The 15979-nt window shown below is 38.0% G+C and overlaps 2 protein-coding genes across 8 annotated transcripts in view; one reads left to right on the forward strand and one right to left on the reverse strand.

Moving 5' to 3' along the window:
• Positions 1-15979, reverse strand: part of zc3h18 (zinc finger CCCH-type containing 18) — a 60271-nt gene that overhangs the window by 24100 nt on the left and 20192 nt on the right. For 5 of the 7 annotated variants that reach the window (XM_021310489.2, XM_021310488.2, XM_012852315.3 and 2 more), the window contains exons 10-13: positions 10794-10976; positions 7538-7663; positions 7318-7410; positions 6267-6575 (exon numbers count right to left, since the gene is read on the reverse strand). In XM_021310489.2, coding sequence (XP_021166164.2) covers positions 6267-6575; positions 7318-7410; positions 7538-7663; positions 10794-10976 — 711 coding nt within the window. The remainder of the gene's footprint in view (positions 1-6266; positions 6576-7317; positions 7411-7537; positions 7664-10793; positions 10977-15979) is intronic. The other 2 variants (XM_021310487.2, XM_021310490.2) reach the window with 2 other exon arrangements.
• Positions 1-15979, forward strand: part of trhr2 (thyrotropin releasing hormone receptor 2) — a 106109-nt gene that overhangs the window by 1337 nt on the left and 88793 nt on the right. The gene's annotated exons all lie outside the window — the stretch shown is intronic.

Raw genomic sequence — 15979 nt, forward strand, 5'->3', positions numbered from 1 at the left:
TTTTCTTAATATTGCGAATTTATGCAATTTTTTTCCCCCAAGTTTAATTTATCATGTCTTTTTAAACATATACAAACAACGAATCAATTTGTTTCCTCGCCGTGCGAATTAGTTGCTAAAAGACCCACAGCATCTAAACTCGGAGCAGAAATTATTGCGTTCTGCCTACGATATATTTCAACCAAAAATGCAATTTTGACTTTTCTCTGCATTAACCACAAGCAATAAAAATGGCGTCTAAATAAAGATGTTTTTAAACAAGGACTATTTTAAAAAAATATTTTTAATGTTTCTATTGATCAGAATATTATTCAAGAGAACAGCTTTTAATTTAATTGGACATCAATCCTTGTTGAACATAAAGTGCAAATTCCAACCAACAAGCAAGTCTATGTATTAAACTGATTGACCTGTACTTAATGCTATGTATGATTATACAAACTCTAAAACAAGTAATAAAATTAGATTATCTCACTGCTGCAACTGTCTTCCCTTCCATGTGGAGGCAAACCCACTTTAAACATTTTACCAACACCTAATGGATGTGACTAATTCCCTAATTGTTACATAGCCAAAAATTGCAGACCTCTGCGATTTGGAAATTGCGTTTTTTTAAATTGCGATTATATTGAAAATGCGATTAATTGTTCAGCTCTAAATCACAGATTGTCTCAGAAAGCTCACCTAACACGGATTTATTGGTCATAAATACGTTCTGAGTACCACTAAATGCAACCTGAGTGCCATCAAGGGAAAGAGAACCACAGCTTGGTGATAAGTTTAGATCAGAGTTTAATCATCATTAGAGCTGAATCCAATTAAAAATCTGAAGGGAGTCTTAAAAGTCTTAACAGACAGTTTCCATCCAGTCCTACTGAGCTTATTCTGTTGAGCAGCTGTAATATAAGCTTTTCATCTGCTTGTGTTGTAGAGTAATGCAGTCCCGTTCTGTTGCATGCCACGTCATACACAATAAAATCTGACACATTCAACACCTGAACCTGTTAAAACTTGTTTTCGTGTTTTCTGCTGCAGGTTTTCCAAATGCTCAGCAGGTTGTTGTTTTTTTTTTTCTTTCCCCCTCATCATGACGCAGGGCATCCGCTGCATCCCAAACTGATTTGAATATTTAAGCTCCTGCTCCCACAGACTCCCACCCAGGAGGGATTACTTTATTACACCCGTTCTGCACACACTGTAAGACACAAACTCTGCTCAATCAGTGGCTTAGTTTTATGGAACCTGTGCAGAGGTGTTTTTACATCTTTATGACACTTTAAGGCCAGTTTGTGCCACTTCACACTAAGCCGATGCAACTAAAGCCAGTAAACATTGGCAGTACGGGGCTTCAGGGATGTTTTCCTGGTGTTGCAGAACAGATATCTGGTATCTTTTGTTTTGTTTTTTTATGAACATTATTGATAAAAAGTAGGGCTGAACGATTTTGGAAAATAATCTAATTGCGATTTTTTTTCTTAATATTGCGATTTAATGCGATTTTTTTTTCCAGTTTAATTTATCGTGTCTTTTTAAACATACACAAACAATAAATCATTTTGTTTCCTCGCTGTGCAGATTAGTTGCTAAAAGACCCACAGCATCTAAACTCAGAGCAGAAATGATCGCGTTCTGGCTACGATATATTTCAACCAAAATTGCAATTTTGACTTTTCTCTATGTTAACCACAAGCAATAAAAATGGCCTCTAGATAAAGATGTTTGTAAACAAGGACTATTTAAAACAAGAACTTTTAATGTTTCTATTAATAAGAATAATATTCAAGATAACAGCTTTTATTTGATTTGGACATCAATCCTTCTTGAACATAAAGTGCAAATTCCAACCAACAAACAAGTCTATGTATTAAACTGATTGACCTGTACTTAATGCTATGTATGATTATATAAACTCTAAAACAAGTAATAAAATTAGATTATCTCACTGCTGCAACTGTCTTTCCTTTCATGTGGAGGCAAACCCACTTTAAACATTTTACCAACACCTAATGGACGTGTCTAATTCACTAATTGTTACATAGCCAAAAACTGCTGACCTCTGCGATTTGGAAATTGCGTTTTTTTAAATCGTGATTATATTGAAAATGCGATTCATTGTTCAGCCCTAATAAAAAGGGTTAAAAAAAAACCCTGAATGCTGAACTTGTGCTGTCTATTTTTTTTTTTTTGGGGGGGCAGGGGGAGGAGTACTTAAGATAAAATAATACCCTACAGCTGCATTGACTGGTTTTCCAGGATAGTTTCCATCTGGGCCACCTACACGCACGCCCACATACAAACAAACATGAAAACTAACTCACACACTCTGTCTGTTCTCCTTTTTCCTTTTGCTTCTCTCTTCCTCCCTGCACCCTGCAGCTCTACAACACAAACACTACTGTGTGTAGAGATTCACTGAAGTTACCGTTTTCTCAAACACCAACAACCCCCGCCGCCGCTGCACCCCCACGCTCTCGCCCACACGCCCTTCGCTCAGGTCTTTCCCCAAAATGAACGGAGCCAGAACACAGATGTGGTGTCACTCTGTGCCGGCGCACCGCTATGCAAATGAAGAGGCGCGTGGAATGTCAGTTCTGCACATTCTGATCCTTCTTTTCATACGAGTAAGTGTGTCAACACGCTATGAACCCGCATGCAAACACTGGAAAGTGTGGGCAGAATCATGTGTTCATGTCTGCCTCCTCACAGAACAGACCATATGGAAACCACCCCCCCCCCAAAAAACAAAAAGATTTCCACTATGAATTCTGGGATTGAAAAAAAACAACAAGGAGCTCATTGAACTACCTCACCACTCACCCGTTTTCTCTATATTCACAAAAACATTTCTATTGGGATTTCATGTGATGGGCCAATGGATCATGCATAATTGAGACGTGGAAAGAATAAAAAAAAATTCTTATGTATCTCAAAGCGTAGCATGCATTTGTACTTTGCCCCTTTGAGTCACTACTCGGGGATTTTGCTAGCATACGCCACATCACAGGTGGCGAATGAAAGCGATTAGTGGCGAGCTCAGTTTGGTAGGAGAATTGTGAAGTTTATAGTGCGACAGTCGTAAAAATTTAGCTTTGCACGTGCCTCTCAGTGTGGAGTCTGTGCAAATAATGCCTGCTCACACTTTTTTTTTATATGAATCGATCTCTAGGAATTAATATCAGAATCATTTCATTATTGGAAAATCTTTTATTTTAATTTTTTTAACACAGCCCTAGTAAAAATAGTGTTTATTTTCTTTAATCCATCTAAGTTTTGCCAAAGGTGTTCCTCAGGGGATTATTCTGAGCCCCCTTTTTTAAGAATTGTACATAACCTTGGAGAAACAAATTCACGGTTAAAAAAAAAATAAAAAAAAAAATCACATTTTATGCTGATGATATGATGAAGTGCCTTGTTGCATCTCTTCCACATTTAGGATCATTATCAGCTCTGTCATTGTTTAATACTGATGGGCCAATGGATCATGCGCAATTGAGAAGTGGAAAGAATAAAAAAAATTGTATCTGAAAGCGTGGCATTCATTTGTACTTTGCCCCTTTGAGTCGCTACTCTGGGATCTTGCTAGCATACACCAAATCGCACGTGGCCAATAAAAACGATTGGTGGCGAGCTCAGTTTGGTAGGTGAATGGTGAAGTTTATAGTGCAACAGTCGTAAAAATCGAGCTCTGCACGTGCCTCTCAGTGTGGAGTCTGTGCAAATAATGCCTGCTCACACCTTTTTTTATATATGAATCGATCTCTAGGAATTAATATCAGAATTGATTTATTATTGGAAAATCTTTTATTTTATTTTTTTAACACAGCCCTAGTAAAAATAGTGGTTATTTTCTTTAATCCATCTAAGTTTTGCCAAAGGTGTTCCTCAGGGGTTTGTTCTGAGCTCCCCTTTTTAAGAATTGTACATAACCTTGGAGAAACAAATTCAGGGTTAAAATAAATACATAAATAAAATCACATTTTATGCTGATGATATGATGAAGTGCCTTGTTGCATGTCTTACACATTTAGGATCATTATCAGCTCGGTCATCGTTTAATATTGATTGAAAGCGTGGCATGAATTTGTACTTTGTCCCTTTGAGTCACTACTCTGGGATCTCGCTAGCATACACCAAATCGCACATGGCGAATAAAGCGCTTGGCGGTGAGCTCAGTTTGGTAGGTGAATGGTGGCGAATCGTCTCTTCTGCTATATAACTTCGTCTTAAATGCGGCGGCTTTAATGTTTTGTGACCCACTGCTGGCCTAGAAACAAATTACAGAAAACGGTAAAGGTGCTGGTCAGAGTTGTGAATGTTTAGTTTAATTTGTTACCATTGAAATTGTGAACTGTATGCGTCGCACCCATGAGTTATTTTTAGCTCACATACAGGACCCCAACTAGGAGACCGAATGAATCATCGATGCAGTAGTTTGCAGAGCCGCTACCGATTAGATTAGTTTTTTACGACTAGTTTCTAACACCAAAAATGTGGAAAAAAATGTAAAGATGTCTTTACTTTTATAAAGCCATTGTTTTTCTTTACACTACTTCAAGCTTAAATGTTTCCCTCAGAATCAATATTAAGCAAATTTGACCATCCTTTTATTAATGTGTTCATATCCTGTTTGATTGTTGCCGTATTGTTTCTTTCAACAAACCTAAAAAGTAGCACGAAGACATGAAGAAATCAAGTTTAACTTGATTTAAATCACACAGCTGTAACGGTGTTTAGCATATTCCAGCATCTGATCAAATGAGCCACATTAGCGGCTGTGGTCCACATGCAAATATGTTCTTGAAACTAAATACTTAAAAAAAAAAAAAAAAAAAAAACTCCCGCTGGGTTGAATATAAGCGAAAACTCCAGTTATAATTCTCCTGGGGCTTTTTGGATTGCAACATGGTGGAATAAATGCAGATATCCATTCTTGCTGACATTCCAGAGTGATACATTGGAAAGTCATGGTAGGGGGCCTTGTAATTAGTTTGCACACAAAGGTGGAGTTAATGACTGACTACCGTGAAGAAGGGGGATGTCACATTAAGGTCAGCGCAACACGATCTGGCAGGGAACGATGCCAGATCGATGCTAACGCGGCTCGTTTCTGGACAAACCTGATCTGACCCATATCAGGTGGTCCGGGCGAGGGGGGGAAGGAAGACGCACCTTCACGCCAACGTTAAAGGGAACCCTAGCCGACGTCATCAACATTACGTGCAGACTGAACGCTTCAGCAAGCGAGGGTCACCCTTCATCTTTCATTGATGTGGAAAACAACTTTAAAAAGTAGCGCACTAGTGTAATATATGCAACATCGCGTAGAGCAGGGGTGTCAAACTCATTTTGGTTTAGGGGCCGCATTCAGCTTAATCTGATCTCAAGAGGGCCACACGAGTAAACTCATTGCAAGATTAAATAGAACTGATAAAAGTGGACTTGTTGTTGATTTTTATATTAAATTAATTTCACATTTACACAATATATTATGAATAACCTCAGCGTTTTTAAGAAAAGTATGTGCAATTTCAACAATACTTTTACTCAGTTAAACATTTACTTGTGCATTATGCATAAGAATTTATCACAGTGATTGTACAATGTTGAAAAACATTTATTCACATTTTTTGGAACTTAAAAACACTGTCCTACATGACAAAATAAATCAAACAGATAAAAATTGAGAAATGATTTAAAATCAATTTTCCACATCTGAAGCTCAGTGCTACCATCTGCTGATTAAAACACAGCGCCCCTCGTGGAAAATATAGGAACTGCAGATTTTCAATTAAACGAAGTACATTACATGTTTTTTTTCAATAATTGTTTTATCATTCTCTTCCTTTTATCTCCTCTTTTTTTCACCTTTTCTTTTTTCTTCTTGTTCTTCCTTTCCTCTCCTACTTTCCCCATTGTAGTGTCCATATCATTTGAGATATTCCCTGCATGAATCATAATAAAACTATTTATATTCATAAATCAAGCGGAGCACTATGGCAAAAGCAGTACTGCTCTACTTGTGAAAGTCAAATCTGATGAGCTCTTTTTGGCATTAAGACAACAATTCTTATTGCCACATTGCCAAACAGGACACTGGATAAAAATAAATAAATAAATATATATATTTTTTTTAAATAATGATAATGCATTTAGCCAGCGGGCCGGACTAAATTGTTCGGTGGGCCGGAACCGGCCCACGGGCCGTATGTTTGACACCCCTGGCGTAGAATATGCATCACAAACACAGAGTAAAGCAGAGGCTGTACCTGCGGGGAGGAGGATGAGGATGAGGAGGATGAGGAGGATGCTGCTGCTGCTGCTGCCGCTGCCTCTGCCTGCCTTCCCGCGGGTTCGGCGGTCTCCCGGGTTCTCGTGGAGGCGGAGGTCCGGCTCCTGCTCCTGCCCCGTCAGATGCAGCGCCCGTCTCCCTGGGGTTGGCAGGAGGCTTGCCTCCCTCTGTCGGGGGTTTGGAGGGCCTGTTGGGGGGTCCGCCGGGCTGAGGAGGACTGGGAGCCTTCTTCGGCGGAGGCTTTTCTCTGCGCGGCGGCGGGGCGGCACCCGGCTTTGGCGGCATGCTTAGTGAGGGAAACGGAAACACGTTCACGATGAAAGGAGCATGTGCAAAAGTTTTTACAAACAAAAGCGGAAATCTAAGATGGAAGATTATTATTATTATTTTTTTTTTTTATTAGTTTATTTATCAGGGACAATGCAGCGCACATTATTACATTCATAATCGTAATAGGCAGAGCCATAACAAAATGTGTAGATGTGTTGCATGACTATAGGCTAATTTGCAACCCCAGTCCCCAGTCAGGCCTTTATAAAATACATTTTCCCAAAACGTAGCTCACATTGCACAATCATATATAAAATACATTATAAAAAGACAACCATTAACATTTTACACAATCCTAACAACATTACACAAAACAACACCTCACATCCAACATAATCATAATGACTCAATGTTCACATATTTTATTTCAGCCAATGTTTCACCTTTCAATTAAATGTTTTCAGGTCAGTTTCTATTTTTATTTCCGTTGGTAAATCAGTCCAAAAACAGATCCCTATCACTGAGAAACTTGACTGTCCAAAAGTGGTTTTGCGCCCCTCTGCTAAGATCTAAGAAAATGATTCAATATATTTCATTCAAGGCTCTTTTTGTTCTTAATTTGAATGGAATTTCTTCTCAAATAATAATAAAAATGTTGTCTGATTTAAGTGTTGTTTTCTCTGACACCCTATCAATAAGACACAGAGCAGAAGTTATCGGTCTGACTGACTGAACCAACTCGGGTCTGGAAGATTTACCCCTTAGCCGCCACCGGTGGAGGCTCCGGTTTGTTCTTGGCCACCCTCGGGGGAGCTGGGCTCGGTGAGGGGGACGAGGAAAATGATCGGGATCTAAAGGCAGTAGGAGAGCCACGGGACTTTGTTTAGTCATTGTTTTTTTTTTTTAAATGCAGTTAAAGTTAAATCCAGAAGATCAGAACGGGTCTCGTGCCGATCGAACGAGAGGAGGACCGTGTACCTGGAGCCGCTGCCGCTGAAGGAGCTGTGCTGGGAGGAGTGGCTCGAGTAGGAGCTGTACGAAGAGGAGCGGCTGCGGGAACGAGAGGAGCCAGAGCCCGTGTAGGACGAAGAGCGAGATGAAGACCTGAAAAAACCCACAGAGATGGCTGAAAATCATAAACAGGTTTTAAACCAGTCTGAAGCAAAAAAGCATTCATCACCACAGGACCGGGTCAAATACAGCCTTAACTAAACCCGTATAAACAAACAATGCATCTCAGGGGGTTTACTTTGAGGAATAGCTTAGATGTTGAATAGCAGAAAACAGTCTAAATGAAAGATTATCCTTTCAATCCTCAGGTTTTAGGGAGTTTATCTGGTCCTACCATGAGAGAATTACAACTGCAGATTAACAAAACCACGAAGAGCAAAACATTAAACACACAAGCAGTGAGTAAATCCTTAAGATTCCTCGCCGTCCTGATCGGAAACATCCGTTAACCGATCATAAGCAGCGTGAGCACCTCAATAAAAGCAGGAGTTTGGTCTGTTTGCTGCTCTGGATTCAATCAGATGCGTTGAAACGACATCAGCAATGAATTTATTAATCTGAGAAGGCAATTTTAAAGCCTTTATTTAGGTGCACTGTCTGGAAGAGTAGTATTAAGAATTGCTGTCTTAATGCCAAAGTGAGCCAAACAGATTCACTTTCACAAGTGGAGCATTACCGCTTTTGCTAATGTGCTCCGCTTGCTATTTGTGCAAAAAAAAAAAAAATATTTTTTTGGATATTTTTAGGATTATTTCAAATTCAATGGACACAGAAACGGAAAGTTAAAGGAGAAAGAAAGGAGGAGAGAAAATTTTAAATGAAGAGAAAAGGTGATAAAAACAGAGCAGAGGAAATAAGAGAATACAGGATAACATCTTTGGAGTCTGCTTCTACACCTGCAGAAAGAGATTTATAAAACCAACCAAAAAAAAAAAAAGTATCACAGGTGATGCCTTTGATAACATCACTAAAAAATGGTATGCAGGACTGTTCAATACAAGATGCAGTTAGTTTTTAACTAAATTAATCTTTTAAGCCTTCTGAAGTCCATCATTCTGCAGAGAAATCATTCAAGAATGGAGCCTAGTCACATACTATGAATTTATGAATTTCTATGCCAGTAACTCATTCTGGTTGCATACAACCGTTTTCCGATTAAATTATCTCACCCTGTTGGCTTAATATATTTTATCTCTGTTTAACACTTATTTTTTTTGCTCTATTTGGTAGTAAATCCAGCAGGTCTGTGCATATTTACCATAAAAAGACCAGGTGACCGGAAGCATGTTATTGCACATGCAATGAGTAAACCAGGAAAGAAAAAGCAACCCTTGTAGATCGGGTTGATCTTCGACAACGCCGAGCTGTCCCTCTGCAGCGAGGCATTGCAGGACGGTATACTGGCTCTTACAGCAGCTGCTGTAAGAGCATCTTGCTTTCTGACAGCTTCACGGTGCTGCTGGCAGATGGTGCAAAGTTCTTTTCAGGCTCAAACACGACAAGTAAACACCATCAGGATGAACGACTGCTGTATATTGTTGAGGAAAATTATTATATAGTTTTTCTGTGTGTTGTTCTTATGGTCAAAATGTGTGACTTGGCCACTTCTCCCAGGATTGGACGTCTCTGCAAATTCAGACCAAGGTAAGAGCCTAAAATACTTGGGAGAGTTTATCAAAATTCATCTCAGGCCCTACTGGCCTCATTTAGCAAGTTAAAGGTTAAAATTCACGAAAGAAAAACTAAAAGAAAAACTATGAGATCAAAGCAGAGCTATTTGGCCACAATGTTTGGAAAACATCTGGAGAATATTAGAACCAAACATCCCAGCATGGTGGTGGAGGACTGATGTTCAGGTTAACTGAGTTCAGTTCTTAAAAATGGAATATAGGTATTGATTAATATTGGCATGTAAGGGGGTATTACTTAAAGGCTGATTTCCATCTCCCACTGGTACGTTTGTGTCAACCACAACAAAAAAAAGACATAAAACTGCTCAGTAAATGTACAAAAGACCATCAAACTTTGAAAATATATATTTAAATGTAGCCATGTGGACATTTCCAGCTGTCTAGCAGCCAAACTCTAAGATGTTTTCTAAAAGAATCAACCAATCAAGGCTCCTTTTAGTTTACTTGGATTATTTTTAATGAATTCTTTAGGTGAAGGTGGAGCATAACAAATAAATATTTTATAAACCCAAAGATAGTCATAGTCTAAAATGTCCCAATTTAGTTCTTAACGTTTCTGAAAATGGTACAACTCCGTTTTTTTACCCAATACTTGCTATACAATAAATATATCATAGTTGATGTAATCATGGCATCAAAATATAACCTGGAAACTTCCATGGTTGAACACTGCAAAGAGAGAACTAAAAATAAGTAAAATTTTCTTGAAATGAATGTATTTGCCCTTGATTTGAGCAGGTAAATAAGATTATTTGCCAATGGAATGAGTATCTTTACCCCTAAAATAAGATAATTAGATATACTGCACTTCAAATAAGATGATGGAGATGAATTGTACCTATTTTGAGATTTTGCAAATATCTTATTCCTTTAGCAAATAGTCTTATTTAACTTCTCTAAATCAAGAAAAATACTTTCATTTAAAGAAAAATGTTCTTATTTTTATTTAAAATAAACTGGTCAAGTTCAGTTTCATTGTTTTTTAGAACCAGCTGTAATCGTCAGGTTCGCGACACAAACAAGACTCCACTTTGCTCTCAATGAAGACGTTTCAAATTTTAGTTGATAAAAAAAAGGATGTAAAAGTGTGTAAATGTGTCTCAGTGCAGATTCTCAGTTATGCGGGTCATCGCAACAGCAAACAGGCTCAAATCGGAGGCAACCGGACTTTCGTTGCTCAAATACGAGCCGGCAGAATTGACAAAGACTCCTGGTTAGGTGTTGAAACGTTTTCAAAAGAAGTCGGGACGCCTGCGATTTAACTCTGTCTGCTGTTGTATAAATTCATATTTTCACCAAGAGGACGACATGGTGACATTGGTGCAAATAAGCACAATATCAGTCTGGGCCCTCTGATTGCTCAGAGTTCATTAGAGAGCCTGTCTCAGCGATACATGCTCATGGTTACGCCATTAAAGATTGACCACAAGACAACGCCTGGTGTGTTTGTGATTTTTGTTCCAATCGGCCGTTTACTCTGATCACTTATGTCCATGTAAGCAGAGCTACCGACGTTAGGGATGAGCTCCTACCTGGATGAGTTGGACAGAGACACGGAGGAGCCAGAGGGGCGATGGCGGCGGCGGCCTCGAGGGGGGGATCCCATGCCGCTACGTCTCCTGGGAGATTTGGACCGCCGCCACGGGTCCTTCCACTCGTCTGGACGCCTCATGAGCGGACCCATTTCTTTCTTTGAGGGAGGTTCCATCACCCTGCTAAGAGAAATTGATTGTCTGTTGGTTGGTGCAGCTGCCGCCTCAGTCGCTCTGCTGTGTAAAAAAGCTCCAAACGGGTTGGATGTTCATTGAAATGCCTCAAAGCCCTGCCCCCCATTAGCTCACACTTCAGTTTGAGAGGTTTATTCTCTAAATCCTGGATGAAACTAGATGTAAACAGCACAAACTTTTTTCATTTGAATTTACTCAGATTGTGCACATTAATGGACAGGTTTAAATTTTTATTTGAATACCGAAATGGCTGATATTTGGAGTAAAATTAAAATTACATCTATATTGCTTTATCTACTGCCATCGTAAAAAGTAACAAGAACAACAGATTCTGTTTGTTTTATGATTAAAAAGTATTTTTTTTACAAAAAGTATGAAAAGAAATGTAGTCTGCTACAAAAATGTAAAAGAAAAGAGAAAGAAAACGTACATAAGTCGCACTTTTTTCATAGTTTGGTCGATCCTGCAACTTATATTCGAAGCAAGAAGTCACGCTAGGCTTGTGAATGCTATCCTGCTCCTGCACCACAATTAAATTAAACATTAACTCATAGACATTAAAGTCTGAACACATGTACGTATGTTGTTTCCTTGTTTCAGTATGGATTCACGCAGCAGAGCGTGCCCAGACCGCAACAGAACTTGTTATTGGCACTGAGCTATATAATACACTGGAGTGCTAATCGCCCACTGTTAGAACGAGTCGCTGTGAAGCCACCAGCCGCCATATTGGTACTCCCTATTTCCCCCCAGTAACTAGGGAATATGTGCGCTACAGCATCGAATAACGAGGATTTTCTCATGTTCACAGGGGGCTTAAGACTTTTAAAATGTCAAATGCCATATAGTTTTATGTTATGTTCTAAAACTGTTAGGTACTGAGAAAGTCATGTGCTGAAATATTTTGCATTTTATTAATCTAAATATACATATAGAACATTTATAAATATATAAATAACAATAAACAAAAACATATTTACATACATGTATACATATATACATATACACATACTTATATATACATTTATGTATATTTAATATGAATAACATGTAAAATATTTCAGCACCTAATTTCCTAGTAGTTGATAGTGTTAGTACATCCACTGACTGTAGAATTACCTGTGAAACGTTTTCACTCAGCCAGAAAACTGCTTGTTGTTGCAACCAAATCCTATGAGATTCTGTGAGAGTAGGGAGTAGCAAGATGGCGGCCAGTGACTTCAGTTTTGCGTCAAAATCAGCACTCCAGTGTTTTATATAGCTCAGTGGCTTCATGCTGCTCTGAAACATCCGTGTCGTACTTTTAGCTTAGCACGTAGCACAGCTACGCTCACTGTTTAATTTAGGCGTAATTCTGACAACTTTCAATGTAACTCCCGGTTGGAGTATCTGCCTTGTTGTGCTAATTTACTCCATTCATCCTCCCTGGTTTGTTCAGCTGGTTGTGTGTGCAGCTGCGTAATTTAGTAAATTGCCTCACCAGATTTAACGTCAGATTTTAGTCTTGGACTGTGTGAAATAAATGTCTTAATAAATGTGTATAGTCCGGTGCGACTTGTATGTTTTTCCCTCTTTATGGTGCATTTTTTGACTGATGCGATTTATATTCTGGAGCAACTTATAGTCCGAAAAATACGGTAATCGAGACTATAGGAAGTTAGGAACTTTTATAATTTCCCATTTTTCAGCCCTTTATTGGTGTCTGGGTCAAAACTGCATTTGCCAGTTCAGCGGTTTCAAACAGCAGACAGGGAAATAGTTTAAGCTCCTATTGTAAAATTTGCCCACAGGCAACGATGAAGCTGCTGTTTGATGAGCGTCTCTGAAACTGGAGCTGAAAGAACCTGAATAATCAAGAGTCGAGCTGAACGGGGAAAATCAGAGCCGCTGATTTTTAAAGGTCAGGTGTGTCCAAATAACAGCGGCTTCTCGGGGAAATTTGCTCTGCATTGTTTTAATTTTTGTTGTTGTTTTTTTAGATGAATTCAAAGAGCAACAAAGAAAGAAAAAGTAAAACCTGCTGCTCATTTCTCCACATATTTACTGGTTTCACAGTAACTAATTATTCATGAACTCCAAAACTCTTTGCAGCAACATAGAAAAAAGGGTCCTAAATTGAGAAGACTCCTGCTACAAAAAAAAAAAAAAAAAGTAAATAATGATTTTTTGAACGGAAATGAATAGTTCTGGTAAACTGGTTCTAAAACCAAGGGCGGAAACAAAGCCCAGCACGCCTTTTTTGTTTTTGCACGTGCCCTCTGAATGCCGTCTTTGTTGCTTTCTTTTGTTCAGACGTTCTCCGAATTCTGATTCACTCTCAGCATTCTTCACTGGACGATATTTGGCAATAGCGGGAAAACTATTTTGATGCAAGGAACGTGACAAACTGACACGGGACGCTTTTCTAAGAAACTCGGTTTTATACGGAGGAGATTCTGTTGAATCACAAACAGATGCAGAAACTTCTGCAAGAATGTACAGACAATGTATTTGAAGCCGATGAGACAAAAGCGGCGTGTCCCGTTACATTTGGTGTAAAACTAACCGCATTTCAGAATATTATCATCTTAACTACAGTGGTGGAAGTCTGGCGGTCTACCGCTGATCTGCTACATGTAGAAACTTTGAAGGAACATCTCGGTACGCAGGATAAATTTTACGCACAAGCAGAAACCACCAAAATGGGTAACTTTGTAGACTGAGCTGAAAAGATGTGAAGATGTGTGCGACTTATTAATTTACAGGTAAACTGTAGTGCAGACTGACCAGAAACGGTCCAAGCTCGCAGCTAAACATGTCAACATCGCTCAGATCCATGTTTATTTTATTTTAAAATAATCCCGTGTCGTCCAGTGGTGAAAATGTATCACATCAACAGTAAATAGGCCAATGGAAGCGCACAGTGGCACATTAAAAATAAGCTATCATAATAAATTATTCAGTGGTACATACTCCCATAAACGATATTAAACCAAGTATTTTTTCCATCTACTGCTTTGCTAACAGGAAGTGACGCTTAAATTATTTATATTACTAAACAAGGGCTGAATTGTCCCTTATCTTATTAGGTTTGTCCTAATAAAGGGAACTTACAGATACATTTGTCATATTGTTATTAATCATAGTTTTTGCCATTAACCAGAAATAAACCTGTGCCTTAAAAAAAAAAAAAAAGAAAGTGTTGAGAGCATTTTTCTTAGTTTCGGTATTGAGTTTGAAATTTTCCTTTTCTGGTAACCCTAACAAGTTATTCAGTTTGGTGGCGATGTTTTATTTAATATAGGGCCTGGCTGGATTGCTTTCTCCTTTTTGAATTAAATTCTGATAAAAAAAAAAAAAAAGAAAAAGCAATATTTTTTTGTCTTTACTCAGATCTAAATATGTTTGTGGATCTGAAAAATAGTGTGACAGAAAAATAAAAAAAGACATAAATAATAATAATAATAAAAAAATATATATATATATATTTTTTTTATTTTTAATTTTTTTATTATTATTATTATTTATCTATTTATCTATTTGTCTTTACTCAGATTTAAATAAGTTTGTGGATCTGAAAAAATGTAAGTGTGACAAAAAAAAATAATAATAAAATATAAATAAATAAATAAATATATATATATATATATATATATATATATATATATATATATATATTATATATATATATATATATATATATATATATATATATTTTGTCTTTACTCAGATTTAAATATGTTTGTGGATCTGAAAAATAGTGTGACAAAAAAATAAAAAAAGACATAAATAATAATAATAAAAAAAAATATATATATATATTTTATTATTTTTTTTTTTTATTATTATTAGTATTATTTATCTATTTATCTATTTGTCTTTACTCATATTTAAATAAGTTTGTGGATCTGAAAAAAATGTAAGTGTGACCAAAAAAAAAAAACAGCCTGAATCTGAGGAGGGTGCAAATACTTTTTCATGGCGCCTGCTGGGCCTGGAATCTCAAATAATGAGCTGGAGAGAGTCAGTAGGAAGGAGAGGCCAGACTTTTCCCCCTATTTTATTTCCCAAATTTAGCAACAAGAGCTGGTGGTCTTCTCCTCAAGGGTATAAATATTTGTTAAAGGAAAAAAGTTCCAGCTAAATAAAAATGTTGGGCGTTAAAGAGGCTGCAGGAGTGTACAGCAGGCTGACGGCTGATCTGGGACCAGTCAGTGGGTGTGAGGAGCTTGGTTTACATCACTATTGCAGCATGAAGCAACTATGTAAACTGTACAAACCCAAGACACCTAAAATGACATAACCTCGTAATGAGTAACTGGACACTCTAATTCCGTGACAGTGTAAACACTCATGAGCCGCCGAGAATGACTTCACGGGGGGGTGATGCAAGAATAAACAAGTTCAAGTCGGCGTGTCACGGGGCTAAAAATAGCTGCACAACAATGGAGATATTTTTAGATCCTTGTAAACTCGTGTTCCCCTTTTCAGGAAGGGATCACTGAAGGAAGCGGGACACATGAAACCACATAGAGAGCGGCACACGACAAAATATAATTTATTAAAGACGGGACCTCATGGAAAAAAAAAAAGGTGCACGGCGAACTGTTGCTGAGTATATTAGTTGAACTTTGCATAAGCAAAAAACACCGTAATGTTAGGGTGCAAAGAAGGTGAAACCTAGGACAAGGCACCAGAACGCTGCTTTGCATTGACCAGACCAGGAAAGTACGCGGCGCGCGTATACGAGAAAGACAACTCTCTAGCAAAAATATTTCTTCTTTGTACCTCTAAGCTGCCGAAGTAACAGGAAAAACACATTCCAAACTATTTCAATACAGTCTTTTTACGTCAGCAGCAGGTGTCGGCTCCCGTTTGTTGGTAATAATTGTCACAGAAACGTCACCATCAATTGTTTGACCTCTTAAGACTTGTAAAGGTTACGCAATATCAAAACCAGATCAATGCAAGCAAAACAAAGAGAAACTGTTTGGACGTTTCAGTCATAAATC

This window comes from Fundulus heteroclitus, chromosome 2, assembly GCF_011125445.2.
Source record: "Fundulus heteroclitus isolate FHET01 chromosome 2, MU-UCD_Fhet_4.1, whole genome shotgun sequence".
NCBI lineage: Eukaryota > Metazoa > Chordata > Actinopteri > Cyprinodontiformes > Fundulidae > Fundulus > Fundulus heteroclitus.